This window comes from Odocoileus virginianus, chromosome 27 (assembly GCF_023699985.2).
Source record: "Odocoileus virginianus isolate 20LAN1187 ecotype Illinois chromosome 27, Ovbor_1.2, whole genome shotgun sequence".
Lineage (NCBI taxonomy): Eukaryota > Metazoa > Chordata > Mammalia > Artiodactyla > Cervidae > Odocoileus > Odocoileus virginianus.
Window position 1 is genome coordinate 30,235,484 of NC_069700.1, and position 13,157 is coordinate 30,248,640.

Consider the following 13,157-nt stretch of genomic DNA (forward strand, 5'->3'; position numbering starts at 1 on the left):
GGTAGCTGCTTCATTAAGAACTAGAAGATTGTATTTCCGCTGCTAACCATGGATTCCCCAAAGTATTGAGAGTCAATAAAGATGAGAATGGTGGCAAGGGAGGGAGAAGAGTGGAGTGTTTACTTTTCAATTTATTCACATCTGTGTTGTTTGGAATTCTTTCCATAAATATCTATTTTTATAATATTTCACATAAAAGCATAAACACATTTTGTATCAGGAACTAATATCTCTATGTCTCTGACAGTTTGAAGCCTGCTACAAAGTAAGATTATGTCAATCAGCAAATGGTGCAAATAAGTACCCCTCCACCCAAAGATACTCCTTAAAAATTACAGTGCAAATTGGGAAGCAACAACTGTCACGTTGTCGCAGATTGTAGGAAGACATAAGAATGACATCCAAAGCTGCTTGTTGTCGTTCAGCTGCGAAGTCGTATCCGACTCTTGGTTGACCCCATGGACTGCAGCATGCCAGACCTCCCTGTCCTTCACTGTCTCTCAGAGTTTGCTCAGATTCATGTCCATTGAGTCAGTGATGCTATCTAACCATCTCATTCTCTGCTGTCTGAAGGAAATCATTACATCTTATTTGAGTAGGCTGGTAGTACTAGTGGAAAGGAAGTGTGTTCTGTTCAAAATGATGCTGAAAGTAAGCAGATATTTTCAAAACAATGTGAGAAAGATAGACTGCTGCCATATAATGATAGTGAGCATCACAGATAGTGATTGCCATTCTTACACCTTCCTTATCAAGAGTCTTATCTCAACATAGAAGGAATCATTCCATTGATTCTATGCTGATGCTCTAGATTACAGGATCAGGGAGAGGGAACACAAGGAAGAATTAAGAGTCAAGAATTGCCCCAGGATGCTCATAAACTAACAGGGAAGCAAAGATGCCATGCAGACCCTAGAATGTAGTGTGGACACTATAAGCCACAAACTAAACTTCCTGGGGTGGCCTGGATGTTCCCTCCAAAGGCAGATGTTTGTTTTCTATTTTTTATTTGTTTTAGAATAGGACTAGCATGAAAATCATTGTAAAGAGAAGGGAAAGATCAGTATGAAGAGGTACTAAGGAGGTAGCTAATCAGGTAAGCCTGCTAGGAGCCTGAAGAGAGTCTGGGGAGAGGTTGGCCATGAGAAGGAGGAAGGATATTATCCAAAATCAGAAGGAAGAGGGCCTGAGAGGTGAGACAGAGACACTGGCAGGTGGAGGTAAAGGTAGCTGAAGGGGCCCACTTGAAACAACCTTGACTTCTCAGTCTAGTGAGAAGCTGCATTACTGATGGAGAGGAAAGCAAGGTGGCCGGCTGGGGGCTGTGGGAGGATTTGGAAGAGCCACTGTGAATACTGTATGTCAACCAGGAGTGAGTCTAAGGGTTTGGGGCACCACTAAGGTCCCAGCTCAGACTGAGCAGCAGGAATTTTTAATGAAACTAATAAAAAATTTTTTTTTCATTACTTTAGCAGTGTTGCAGTTAGGCATAAGGGCACAGAAAGCTTGGCTAGAATGCATATCTTGTAGAAATCAAATGATTCTTGAATTGAAATCTGCATGTGAAAGTCCACTGGAAATTAGTCAAATAATTGCATCATTTCCAGACTTCACTTTGCCAATTTGTTTCTTCCCCGTTAATGTTTATAGTCAAATCAGATAACTGTATTTTCACAAGGAAGTGAGAACAATATCCTGTACTTCAAATGTTAACTAACAAAGTAATGCCACTAGAATTTCTAAAGTTTCAAGCTTGTAGTTGATTCTCATACATTATGTATTTTTAGGCTGGAAAAACTAATAACATCCTTTTTGGAAGACCAGGATCCAGAGAGTAAACTAGAGGTTGGCGCTGATATGCGTAAAATTCATCACTGTTTCCATTATTTAAAGGTAAATTTAAACATTTCCACTAGTAGAAGCCATTGTCTGCTGTGTTCAAACTGCAATAAAGCCTTTCTAGTTGACCTGCTCTTGAAAGGTTGAGGAGCCAGCTTCCCATTTCCAGAACAGTATGGTCTTTGAACCACTGAGATGGTTCAAACAGATGATCACTGAATTTCTTCAGAGGTTGTATCTTACTTTCCAATGGATAAGCTCAGACCTTGGACTTCTAAAGCTTTGGCCAGGAATCTCTCTACCTTCTACACAAAATAGTTTCATGTTTAAAATCCACTTATTTTCGAGCAATGTCAAAAGAATTGTGTCCTTCATTTTTCTTCAGCAGCTTTGGTCTTAGGTTTTGCTTTCATAATGACACAGTGTGAATATCATTAACCTCTGTGTCTGCCTGACTTGTAGTTTAGCATACTTCATTAAGATAATAGATATTTGTGTGAGTCTGTTCTGGACTAGGCATGGAGAAGGCAAAGTTGACTAAGTAAGTCACAGAGGAGACAGATATGTAAAGAATAATTATAATACATGAACATTTTTTTTTTAAAGTGTGAGTTAGTGGTATGAGGTTATAGAGAAAGCAAAAGAAGTTCAAGAGAAGACAGTGTTTGAGCAGGAATTCCCCATGTTAGGGAGGGAAAGACAAGATAAGGGGGAGGGGTATGATGAAGGAGGACGGAAAGAAGACAGGTAGCGGGGAGAAGACACATTGCCGCAAAGGCAACTGCATTGCAAGGCAAGGCGTCAGAGGGGAATACCTAATGTGTGCAAGGCACTGGTAAAGGAGAAAAGAATCAGAGACACAAAGACACTGGGAATAGAGGTATGGATGCTAAGCTCTTGTTTCATCTTACAGAAACTACTGCATGACAAGAAGATCCACAGACAGAGCACAGCCCCCTCTGAAAACAAAGATCAGAACTGCCAAGAACCATTGAAAGAGGAAGAGTATAAAAAGCTACGTGATATTCTGCAGCAGAGGGACAATGAAATCAGTATCCTTTCTGCAGAGATTAGAGACTCTTCTTCTATGGGCTTGGACCAGGAAACCCTTAGCTATCTTCCCCTAGCCACATCACCCAGCTCCCCACCCAGCTTCTAGCTCACGTTGTTTCTTTCCATTTAGAAGTAAAATATCCCTTCACCAAACATGTTGTCGCAACTAGTGAAAAACAGAGTTGCCATAAAAGAAGAAAAAATAATAACCTTGCTTTTAGCTAGATATCTTACCATTATGGGAGACATTTCAGTTTATTGAAAAGTTTGGGTTTTCTTTCTCTCCACATTAAAAAATTTTTAATATATTTTTGACTACTCTACAGTGCTCTTCCTGTTTTAGTCCTGACCCAGTAAGCTAGCTGGTTATCTTTAGCTAGCTGGCCGGACACCGGGCTGACCACAGCCTCACCATGGCCCAGAATTTGTGGCCTCTGTGTGGGTGAAACTCGAATGATGGCCGAGAAATGACAAATGGTATTTAGCTTATAAAGAGCAGAGATTGATTTAAATGTAACTTTTTATTTAAAAAGCCAGATCTACTGCTTTGAGTTTCACTTACAAATGTTCCCAAATTTGGAAGTGAGTGTAGATGAGTGTTAAGGATAGAATTCTTACGTCTCTAGGAGACAGCGTATATTGGGGACTGAAATGGTAACAGCACATGGGAACTGCCTCTCTTCCAGATGAGGTGCATGCATGCGTGCTAAGTCGACTCTCTGTGACCAGATGGACTGTAGCCCACCAGGCTCCTCTGCCCATGGGATTCTCCAGGCAAAAATACTGAAGTAGGTTGCCATTGTCCCCTCCAGGGGATCTTCCTGACCCAGGGATCAAACCTGTGTCTCTTACATCTCCTGCATTGGCAAAGGGGTTCTTTACCACTAGCGCCACCTGGAAAGCCCACAGATGAGGTGGTTACCTCTAAAGAGCCCCTAATGGATGGTTAGACCTCAGGTATCCCCAGTATTTCTTCAGTATTGTTTCTTATTTTATCATCCAAGCTTCTTGCAAAAGATTTGGCATTTTCATTACATTTGCAGGCTTTAAACATGCATAAGAAATGATTTCAGTCAGTTCTTTATGAGCAAATATTTTTGTTCACTTCTCAAAAATTGCTAAAAGGTATTTTAGCTTTAGCTATTGTGCAAAATTCATAAAAAATAGCTTACATGAAGGAAATCCAGTAATAAAGAGGTAAAACCAAACCAAATAGGAGGTAGGCACTCTGCCTGATTAACTTCAGCCTCTAATTTTAGTTGAGTGTTAGCAGACCCCATGTGTCTGATTCAAGTGAGTTCGAGCTGCTTTATTATCGGGCCAGTAACAGTAGATCTGACTGTGAATTGAACTCCCACACAAGCCCTTGTCTCTGAGTGCTGCCCACAATGTTGTCGCCCTTACATTCCTTTTCCTCTCTCCTACCCTATCCATCTCCAGAGATGGTCCCAGCCGAGACCTCAGTCCTGGCCCCAGCCCCAGTCTGAGCTCTGCTTCTTTTCCTGGCCTTGATCCTAGTTCAGGATCATCTCCCCTAAATACTCCTACCAACTCCTTAATCCCCTTCTGGGCTTATGAATGTCTGTGCATATGGGAGGGATGAAATGAGATATGACAGAGAGGGAACAGCCTAGGCTTGTTCACATATGTTTATTTTACAGTGGGAGTGAGAGAGAAACATACATCATTTCTTCACTGGTAAATCCAGGTACTGCTGTCCACGCAGGGCTGTGCTAGATTCTTTCCTGACCGTGAACAACTCCAGCCGGGTCCTCGCCCTCTGAGACTCTTATTTGCAAGGAGAGTGTGTAGGAGGCTTGGTGAAAAGAGCACTGAACTTGGAAGTTCACACCCAGATGGATGCCCTAGCTCTTCATCCGTCATCGCTGACAACACTGCCTCTCGCCAGCGTCTCAGAGCCGAGCAGAGCTGGTGAGATGCCGCCTGGCTTGTGCTGCAGAGCGCTGCACCGTGGAGAGAATGACCCACAGACAATGGGCAGACTCAGAAGAAGGAAGGAGAGCAGCTTAGACATGCTCATCACAGAGCTGACATTTATCAAGGGCTAATGACCAAGAAAGGCTCCTGACGTTTCATAGTGCCTCACAGTCATGTTGGAGACGATTTTCATTATCTTTTTGGGTAGAACCAGGAAGGCCAGGATAGTGACAGGAGGAGTGAGAAAGATATGGCTTAAAATAGGAGGAAAAGTGATCCTGCTAGAGCTCAGCAGAAGATTGTCCTGCAAACAGAAAGACAGTACGCAGCCTGGAATGCTCTTCGTGGAAAGGGAGTGAAAACGGTGTCATTTCAGTGGCATTATCAGCTTGCATAAAGTTCAGGCATCTCTTCACAAAACACTTAACAGGGTGACATTTGGTCCCCAGGGCTGCACTTGGCAGGAACAGAGGCCCAAATGAAGTGGGAGCTGGAAGCAGGGCCAGACAAAGGGAACCGGAGAGAAGGGAGGCAGCAAGATGAGCCTCTGTTGTGGTCTTTGTGAATGCCCATCAGAACACCGCATTTCTCTGGTTCAATCCTTCCAGCAGGTTCCCGTTACACTTAAGAGTAGCAATCACGCTTCTTCCTCCAGATGAAGAGGCCCCATGTAATCTTGCACCCACCCAGCCCCTGCTTCGTGCCTTCTGCCCCTGCCCCGTGCACGTTTGGCTGTGGGCATGGTGCCTTTCTGTCCCAATTTATAACACCCGACTTCTTAACCTCAGCTGTGCCGCCGTCGGAACTATCCTGAGCAGTCCTCTACCCACTGGCCACCAGGAGCATCCCCAACCCCCCTGCAGAAGGAAAGTCCAAAAACAACCCAGAAATATCTCCAGACATGGCCAAGTGTCCCGTGGGTGGTGAAATAGCCTCTGTTGTGAACCACTGCCCAGCCCATTTCTCCTTCGGGTTTCAGCACTCACCGCTTCCTCTGCTTTGACACCCTCCCTATGTCTGGTTCTTCTTGTCATTCAGATCTCAGCTTAAATGTCATTTTCTAAAAAGCCTTTCTTGAGGTTTGAACCTTTCTTGAGCACCCAGTAGAAAGCGGCCACTCGGTCACTCTTGACCTTTTTAAAAAATAAGCAATCTGGCACTTCTACCCTCGTGTGTGTGTGTGTGTCTGTGTGTGTGTGTCTGTGTGTGTGAGAGAGATCCAGCTTTCTCCAGTAGACATCTGCTTCATGAGGGCAAAAAGCCAGTCTGCCCCTGAATCTTTCTATCTCTGTGCCTAGAACACAGCGCTTCCTGGCACCCAACGCAAGCTCCAAGGAGTGTCGCTTACTGAGTGAAGGAAGGACATGGCCATGGCCAAGCATGAAACAGTGAAAGTGCGTGATGGTCTCGCTCATCACCCCACACAGAGGGATGGGGAGCGAGGCAGACCCAATTCCTAGACACCACCAAAGCTGTGAACACCTTTGGTAAATACAAGCTTGTTTGAGGTGAAGAACAGAGGCTGTGTCAGGGCTTGTAAGAGAAAAGCCATGCCTCCAGAAATCACAAAAAGCCGAGGTCAAAGCTGAAGAGGAAAATGGAGGTCAAGCGCTCTCCATGTTCCCTGCCCAAGAATGAGTGTGCCTGGATGCCTCCCCCCGCTTCTGTGTAGCCGTCTTCTTTCCTACACCATCTTTGTGTTTCCTCAGACTCCTGTTTGAATGAAGCCACCCGCAGGGCTGGTGAGGGCTTGGATTCATCTCAGTGCACACGCAGAGAGACTTATGAGATTCTCCAAAGGGAGAGTTTTCTCCTCAGAACCCCCTAGACGTCTCGACAACTCGAACTTGAAAGAACAATGGAGGGTAGAATGGAGTGACTTTATCACTCATCATCAGTGCTCCTAACAGATCCATATGGCCCACAAAAGTTCTAATTTAAAATGATATATCTTTACTAATGGGGCTTCCCAGGTGGTGCTAGTGGTGAAGAACTTGCCCCCCAGTGCAGGAGACATAAGAGATACAGGTTCAATCCCTGAGTCAGAAAGATCCCCTGGAGGAGGGCATGGCAACCCACTCTGGTATTCCTGCCTGGAGAATCCCATGGACAGAGGAGTCTGGCGGGCTACAGTCCATGGGGTCGCAAAGGGTTGGACATGACTGAAGTTGCTTAGCATGCACATCTTTACTAATAATTCACCTCTTTTAGTGAAATTAGAGAGACCCAAAATTAGAGACTTTAAAAAAGGTGGCTTAAAGCCCCTGTTTGAAGGTACAATGAATGAGCATGAGTTGGACGTGGAGGTGGTCTGACACCAGAGCTGACTCCACTGAGCTGCCTGCTGGGCGGGCTCTGTGTTCTCCCTGCTCCTGGTCCTGCTGATTCCAGAGCCACTTCCTGCATTCAAGTCTTGTTTACGGAGACAGCTCCATTGTCTACCCAAGGTTCGTTTTCCTTTTTACAAACGCTTTCATGAAAGCTTTAAGCCCAGATTAGTTTGAACTCAAAGATTTTAAAGACCTTTAGGCTAGCTCATTTTTCATGTAATGATAATGGTGCCCTATTGAAAGGCCAGCATCCTCCCACACTGTCCATCTCTGTATCAAGGACCTCAGAAAGGTGAAGTCTTTCTTCCGTCTGTCTTTGTCACATGACCATAGCAAGTGTTGTTGAAACTATCAATCTCACTTGAAAATAAGTGTTTTGATTATTCTAATCCATCATGAATGACTAAATCCTTAAGTCAAATTTTAGATATTTTGGTAAATATGTTAAAGAAGGAGAAGAAGAAAGCTCAGGACGCTCTCCACCTCTCCAGCATGGACAGAAGTGAACTGAGACACGGCCAGAGCTCCCCCTTCCCACCTGGGAACCCGGACGGTCCAAAGACATTGCCACTGTCAGCTTCCACTCAGGCCCTAGACTCCAGCACTTCTCCATACAGATCCAGTTTGCTCCACAGAAAAACAGGTCAGTTATACTTATTTATACACACAGATTCTATAATTATAAATTTAAAAATATAGGCTGTCAAATTATACCTCCATATAAAAAATAAACATGTAAATTATTATAATCTTTATTATATTAATCATCATAAATATGACCTGTTTTTAATGTTACCAACATTTCTTAAAGTCTGGAAGTTGTAGTAGAAGCAGCTGCAGTAGCAATAACAGAAAACCCCAAGTAAAGTATGTGCTCAGTTCAGTTGTGTCTGACTCTTTGCAACCCCACAGACTAGCCCACCAGGCTCCTCTGTCCATGGAACTTTCCAGGTAAGAATACTGAAGTGGGTTGCCATTTCTTCCTCCAGGGCATATTCTTGACCCAGAGATCGAATCTGCATCTCTTTCATTGGCATGTGGATTCTTTAGCACTGTTGCCATTATTTCCATTCTGAAAAAAAAAAAAATTCATTCTCCATAATGGAATTCAGTGTAGCATCCTTTAGTTTTAAATGTGCAAGGACAAAGGCTCTAACAACTTATCTGTCAGAATTCATTTTTATTATTATCAGATCTCTTAAATGCCAGTTTCTAAAACTGATGACTAAACTGAAAAAGCATGGACTGTCCCAGAGGCTGAAATAAAGGGCTCAGGGCAGCAGTAGAAAAGTCAACTTCAGAGAAAAGAACAGAAAACTTCCTCCAATACAGGAGGGAAAGAAGAATCACCACTAATGTGATGAAACAGTGTTTATTTATAAATCTAAATGAGCTCTCTGCAGCAAACTTATTTTAGGATATGATCACAGTCTTCCTTAAAGGACAGTAAACACACACAATTTTGTCAGATAACAGGATTTGTCAGGATTGGACTCACTCCAAGGCACGCCTTGCCCAGGTGTAGTTTTTGATAAGTGTGTTGGTACCACCACTACGGCGAACTTCCCAGGTGGTGCTAGTGGTAAAGAACCTGCCTGCCAATGCAGGAGACCTAAGAAATGGGGGATTCTATCCCTGGGAGAGAATGATCCTCTGGAGTAGGAAATGGCAACCCATTCTAGTATTCTTGCTTGACGAATCCCCATGGACAGAGGAGCCTAGCAGGCTACAGTCCACAGGGTCACAAAGAGTCGGACACGACTGAAGCGACTGAGCTTGCACGCTCCATCACTACAAAAGCCACAGAACCATGCTGCAAGTCCAGGCTGGTGTTATACGCTTCTCTTTCTATTAGACCAGCAGCCCATGATGTATAGTTGACCAATGCCTTTCTTGTGAAGACATTGAGGAATCTGAAGTATGGAATGTTCTAGAACAAAGGGATAAAGAGCTTCCCTTTTGCAACTTAGGCTGAAATTTTCTGTGTAAACATTTGTTGGGATGAACAACTGGACATGCATAGTTTTCTTATGCATCTAGCTTGGAAATAACTAAAGAGTATGGTGCTCATCAAGGAGCACACGTTTTAGCTCATAGAGACAAGACTGAGAAGCCTGGAGTGTATTTGGTGATGTCATATCCCTTTATCTCTTCATTCATTCCAGATCTCCTTGTTGTGAATATTTCTTTAGCAACACAGTAGGATAAGTTCAAATCCCAGGAAACAAAGATGCTATTTTTTTTTTTTACCATTGATCATGGTGTCAGTAGACAGGGACAAGCAATCATTTTTCTCTGTGATTGTTCTCCATATGGCATTTCTATACTGTCTTATGGGTAACAGCTAGTTGGAAAAAAGAAGGCCCTCTGGACTCCTGAATTCATTAGTTCAACCGTCATTTTTTTCATTTCTTTATTCGACATATATTTATTGAGTACATGTTTTGTTCTAATTACTGTGTCAATTACTGTCATATGGCTAAAGCTTCCGTGGGCTTCCCTGATGGCTCAGAGGGTAAAATCTGCCTGCAATGCAGGAGACCCAGGTTCAGTCGTTGGGTTGGGAAGATCCCCTGGAGAAGGGAATGGCAAACCATTCCAGTATTCTTGCCTGGAGAACTCCATGGACAGGGGAGCCTGGTGGGCTACAGTTCATGGGGTCTCAAGGAGTTGGACACCACTAAATGACTCAGATACAAAGCTTACGTAGTCCTTACATGTATCAGGTACTAGTTAAGTTCGCTGCCTGAGTGAACTCATCTAATCCTCACTCTGTTAAGTTGTTGTTTTACCCCCGTATTACAGACAGGGACATGCATGGCCCAGCAGCGCCTGACCTCGAAGCACTTACAGACTGACAGAGAAGAGAGTCTCGAACAGTTAATTTCAAAGTGCGCTTCTATATGACTGAGAGGACACCCAGCAGGGAGAATCCCCTCAAGTTAAGACCAGGAAGATGCAAAGTGGGCATGAGGGCGGGGTGTGGCTGGGAGGAACCCTGTAAGCAGAAGGAATCACTTGAACGGCTTCCACTGCCTCTGTGGTGGAAAGGAGCATTTTACGAATCGGAAAGGCCAGGAGTGGTGGGCTCTGGGGAGTGAGAGCCTGGGAGGGCAGGTTCAGCAGCATGCTGGGCAGACAGATTGGCAGAGGAGGACACAGGACCAGACCCTTTAGGAAGCTGTTGTAGTCCAGGAGTCCCAGCCAGAGGATGGGGAGGATGAGACAGGTGGAGTATCAGAAACACTCCAGGAGGCGCAGGGCTTGTTAACAAGGTGTAAGGGTGGTTATGGGGGGTAAGTGTGATGATTGGTCCCCAGGTCTCTGGGTGGCTGGTGAGGCTCTTCACAGAGGTGGAGAGCAGTGCCTCCCCTGGCCTGGCAACATCTGGCATTGTTGGCTGCAAGAACATGGCACTGGCCATGAAAGGTCACCATCAGTTCCTGAGTTAGAATCACTTGCTCATGATGGAAGCAACTCTCTTCCTTGGCCTTTTCTGAAGACACACACCATCATGCCTGCGCACTAGTGGCCTCCAGTATCACAACCCTGCCCCTCACCATGTGCCAGACCTTCTCTGTTTCTATTTTTTCTTGCCCACACCATCTCCCTTCTCATAATTCTTCTTCCCCGCAGCATCGCATAATCTCTCTCCCAACTCATAATTATAGCCAGTTTTTTTCAGTAACTCTTTTATCCCTTGATATTGCTATCAAGACAGCCTGTAGTTTTGTTTGGAGGATGAATTACATTCACTTGAATATAAAATCACTGAAAAAATAATGGAAATTGTTTGCAAAGTCCAAGTACAAAGGAGGTAAAGCAGTTTTGGAGAAAAGCCTTAGAGTTGAAAGGGTTTTCAAGTTGTTTTAACTGTCGGATATAGTTCTCACAATGACTTTAAATAGGAATAGGCTCACAAATGGGTTGATAATGATCTAACCATTTGGAGGAGAGATTAATGGTTTTATTTTTTGGCAAAACTACAATTAGGATGAAAACTGCTTGGATGGATCAGATGCCTCAAAGTAACAGGTAATGGGGTAGTTTGTTGTGATATTTAAAATCCTGGGCACTGATTGGGCTTTTATTCATGCACTATTTTATATATGAGAGGCTTGTGTAAACTAAAACAAATACAAAAATTTAATAAGCATGTTGTTTAGATGGAAAGTATTACTGCCTCATGTAGGTGTTGTCAGATGCTATTAACCATCCCTGTCTTAATGCAGAAAGCAAGTAAATCTGACCATCTTCCACTCTGAGACTGTTGTGAAACTGTTTCTCCTTTGGCAACCCTCCCCCTTTTCCCATTCATCTGCTACTTTATGCTGAAAACGACTTCTTTCAAATTCCTTGTGTGAAAAGAAAATGAAACCCAATTCATGGTTCACCAGAGAGCACCCCCCATCCCTGCATGAGCCGCCCACCAAGACAGAGGGAGGTTAGGGCTTCCAGAGTCTTTTGTTGTTTTGGAGGTTAAATGTCTGTTTCACTTTCATTGGAATAATGAGAGGGGTTGTTCAACTCCACAGTTTGCAAAGAGCCATTCATATTGTTCTCTTTAAAACAGAAGGAATATTATAGTTTGAATTTTTGTTGTTGTTTTGTTGTGGGTTTTTTTTTTTTTTTTTCTGATTCAGTTCTCCAACTATTCTTCCAAATAGTCACCTGGAACCAGTCAACATCCCAGAAGCCCCTCAGGACTCACCACTTCCTTTAATGATTTGAGATGCTAACAGAACCCACTCATCACCGGTGATGTCATTGGCATCTAAAAAAAAAACAAAGAGTTACTTGCTCAGTCACATCTAACTCTTTGAGACCCCATGAACTGTAGCCCACCAGGCTCCTCTGTCCGTGGAATTCTCCAAACAAGAATGCTGGAGTGGGTAGCCTTTCCCTTCTCCAGGGGATCTTCCTGACCCAGGGATCAAACCCACGTCTCCTGCACTGCAGATGGATTCTTTACCATCGAAGCTATCAGGGCAGCTCTGGAGACTCCAAACTCTTTTTCTCTTACTCATGGAGAATTTGTTGAGTCCTTCATAGACACATGAAGGGCCCAGGGTACCTGTTGAGGGAGGACGGAGGGGAACTGAGAAATCTTTTGGGCAATGGGGAAAGAGCAGAGGATAAAATAACAAGCGCTGTAAGCAGTAAGTACAAGAAATGCTACTTCAGGAATTCAAAAGAGAAGGGAAGAGTTTCAATAAATAGATCAGCAAAAACATTATGGAGCAAGTGACCTGGAAGTTAGGACTTAAAAGTTTGGATATTCAACGATGAATGGAAGAACTTTGTCTCACATTCCAGGTTTAAAAATTAATGTGAACAAAGGCTTGAAAACAAAAGCAAGTAAAGTTGCAGGAATATCTGTTTAACTGCTGTCTTGGAGTTTGGTTTTTTTAGAAAAAACTTCAACTGAGCATATTTTAAAAATCTTATTGTCTTTATGCAACAATTTGTGAATCAAGCAGCATCCAGTCTAGCAGACAGTAAGGAGCTCTGAGGAGCTGTACAAAATGAAAGACTTTTGCAGGCAGACAGGAATGGGAACAAGCAAGTAAAACTACTGGCAAAAGGCAGGTTAGTTATATCTAGGTCACTTTCCTTTCAGGCACAAGAGGGGTCTGTCGGGCAATTTTTTTTTCATTTGTTTATTTATTTGACTTCTCCAAGTCTTGGTTGCAGCACGTGGGATCTTTAGTTATGGCATGCAAACTCCTGGTTGCGACATGTGGCATCTAGCTCCCTCACCGGGGATCAAACTCAGGTCTTCTGCATTGGGAGTGCAGAGTCTTAGCCACTGGACCACCAGGGAAGTTTGTGTCAGGTAGATTCTTGATTGACTGGTTTAAGACTCCACTTCTGGAGGAGCCAAAACTGTAATTAAGTTAAAGCTTCCTTTGGTGATGTGGGGTTTAGCATAAATGACTCCATTTGGGACCCGTTGTCTTGTTTCTAGCAAGAGGTATAGGAAATCAGAATAAATAG

At 43.6% G+C, this 13,157-nt stretch overlaps 1 protein-coding gene across 3 annotated transcripts in view; it reads left to right on the plus strand.

Moving 5' to 3' along the window:
• KIF6 (kinesin family member 6) overlaps window positions 1–13,157 on the plus strand; it is a 388,869-nt gene that overhangs the window by 205,127 nt on the left and 170,585 nt on the right. For all 3 annotated transcript variants that reach the window (XM_070456501.1, XM_070456503.1, XM_070456504.1), the window contains exons 11-13: window positions 1,788–1,893; window positions 2,753–2,891; window positions 7,588–7,803. In XM_070456501.1, coding sequence (XP_070312602.1) covers window positions 1,788–1,893; window positions 2,753–2,891; window positions 7,588–7,803 — 461 coding nt within the window. The remainder of the gene's footprint in view (window positions 1–1,787; window positions 1,894–2,752; window positions 2,892–7,587; window positions 7,804–13,157) is intronic.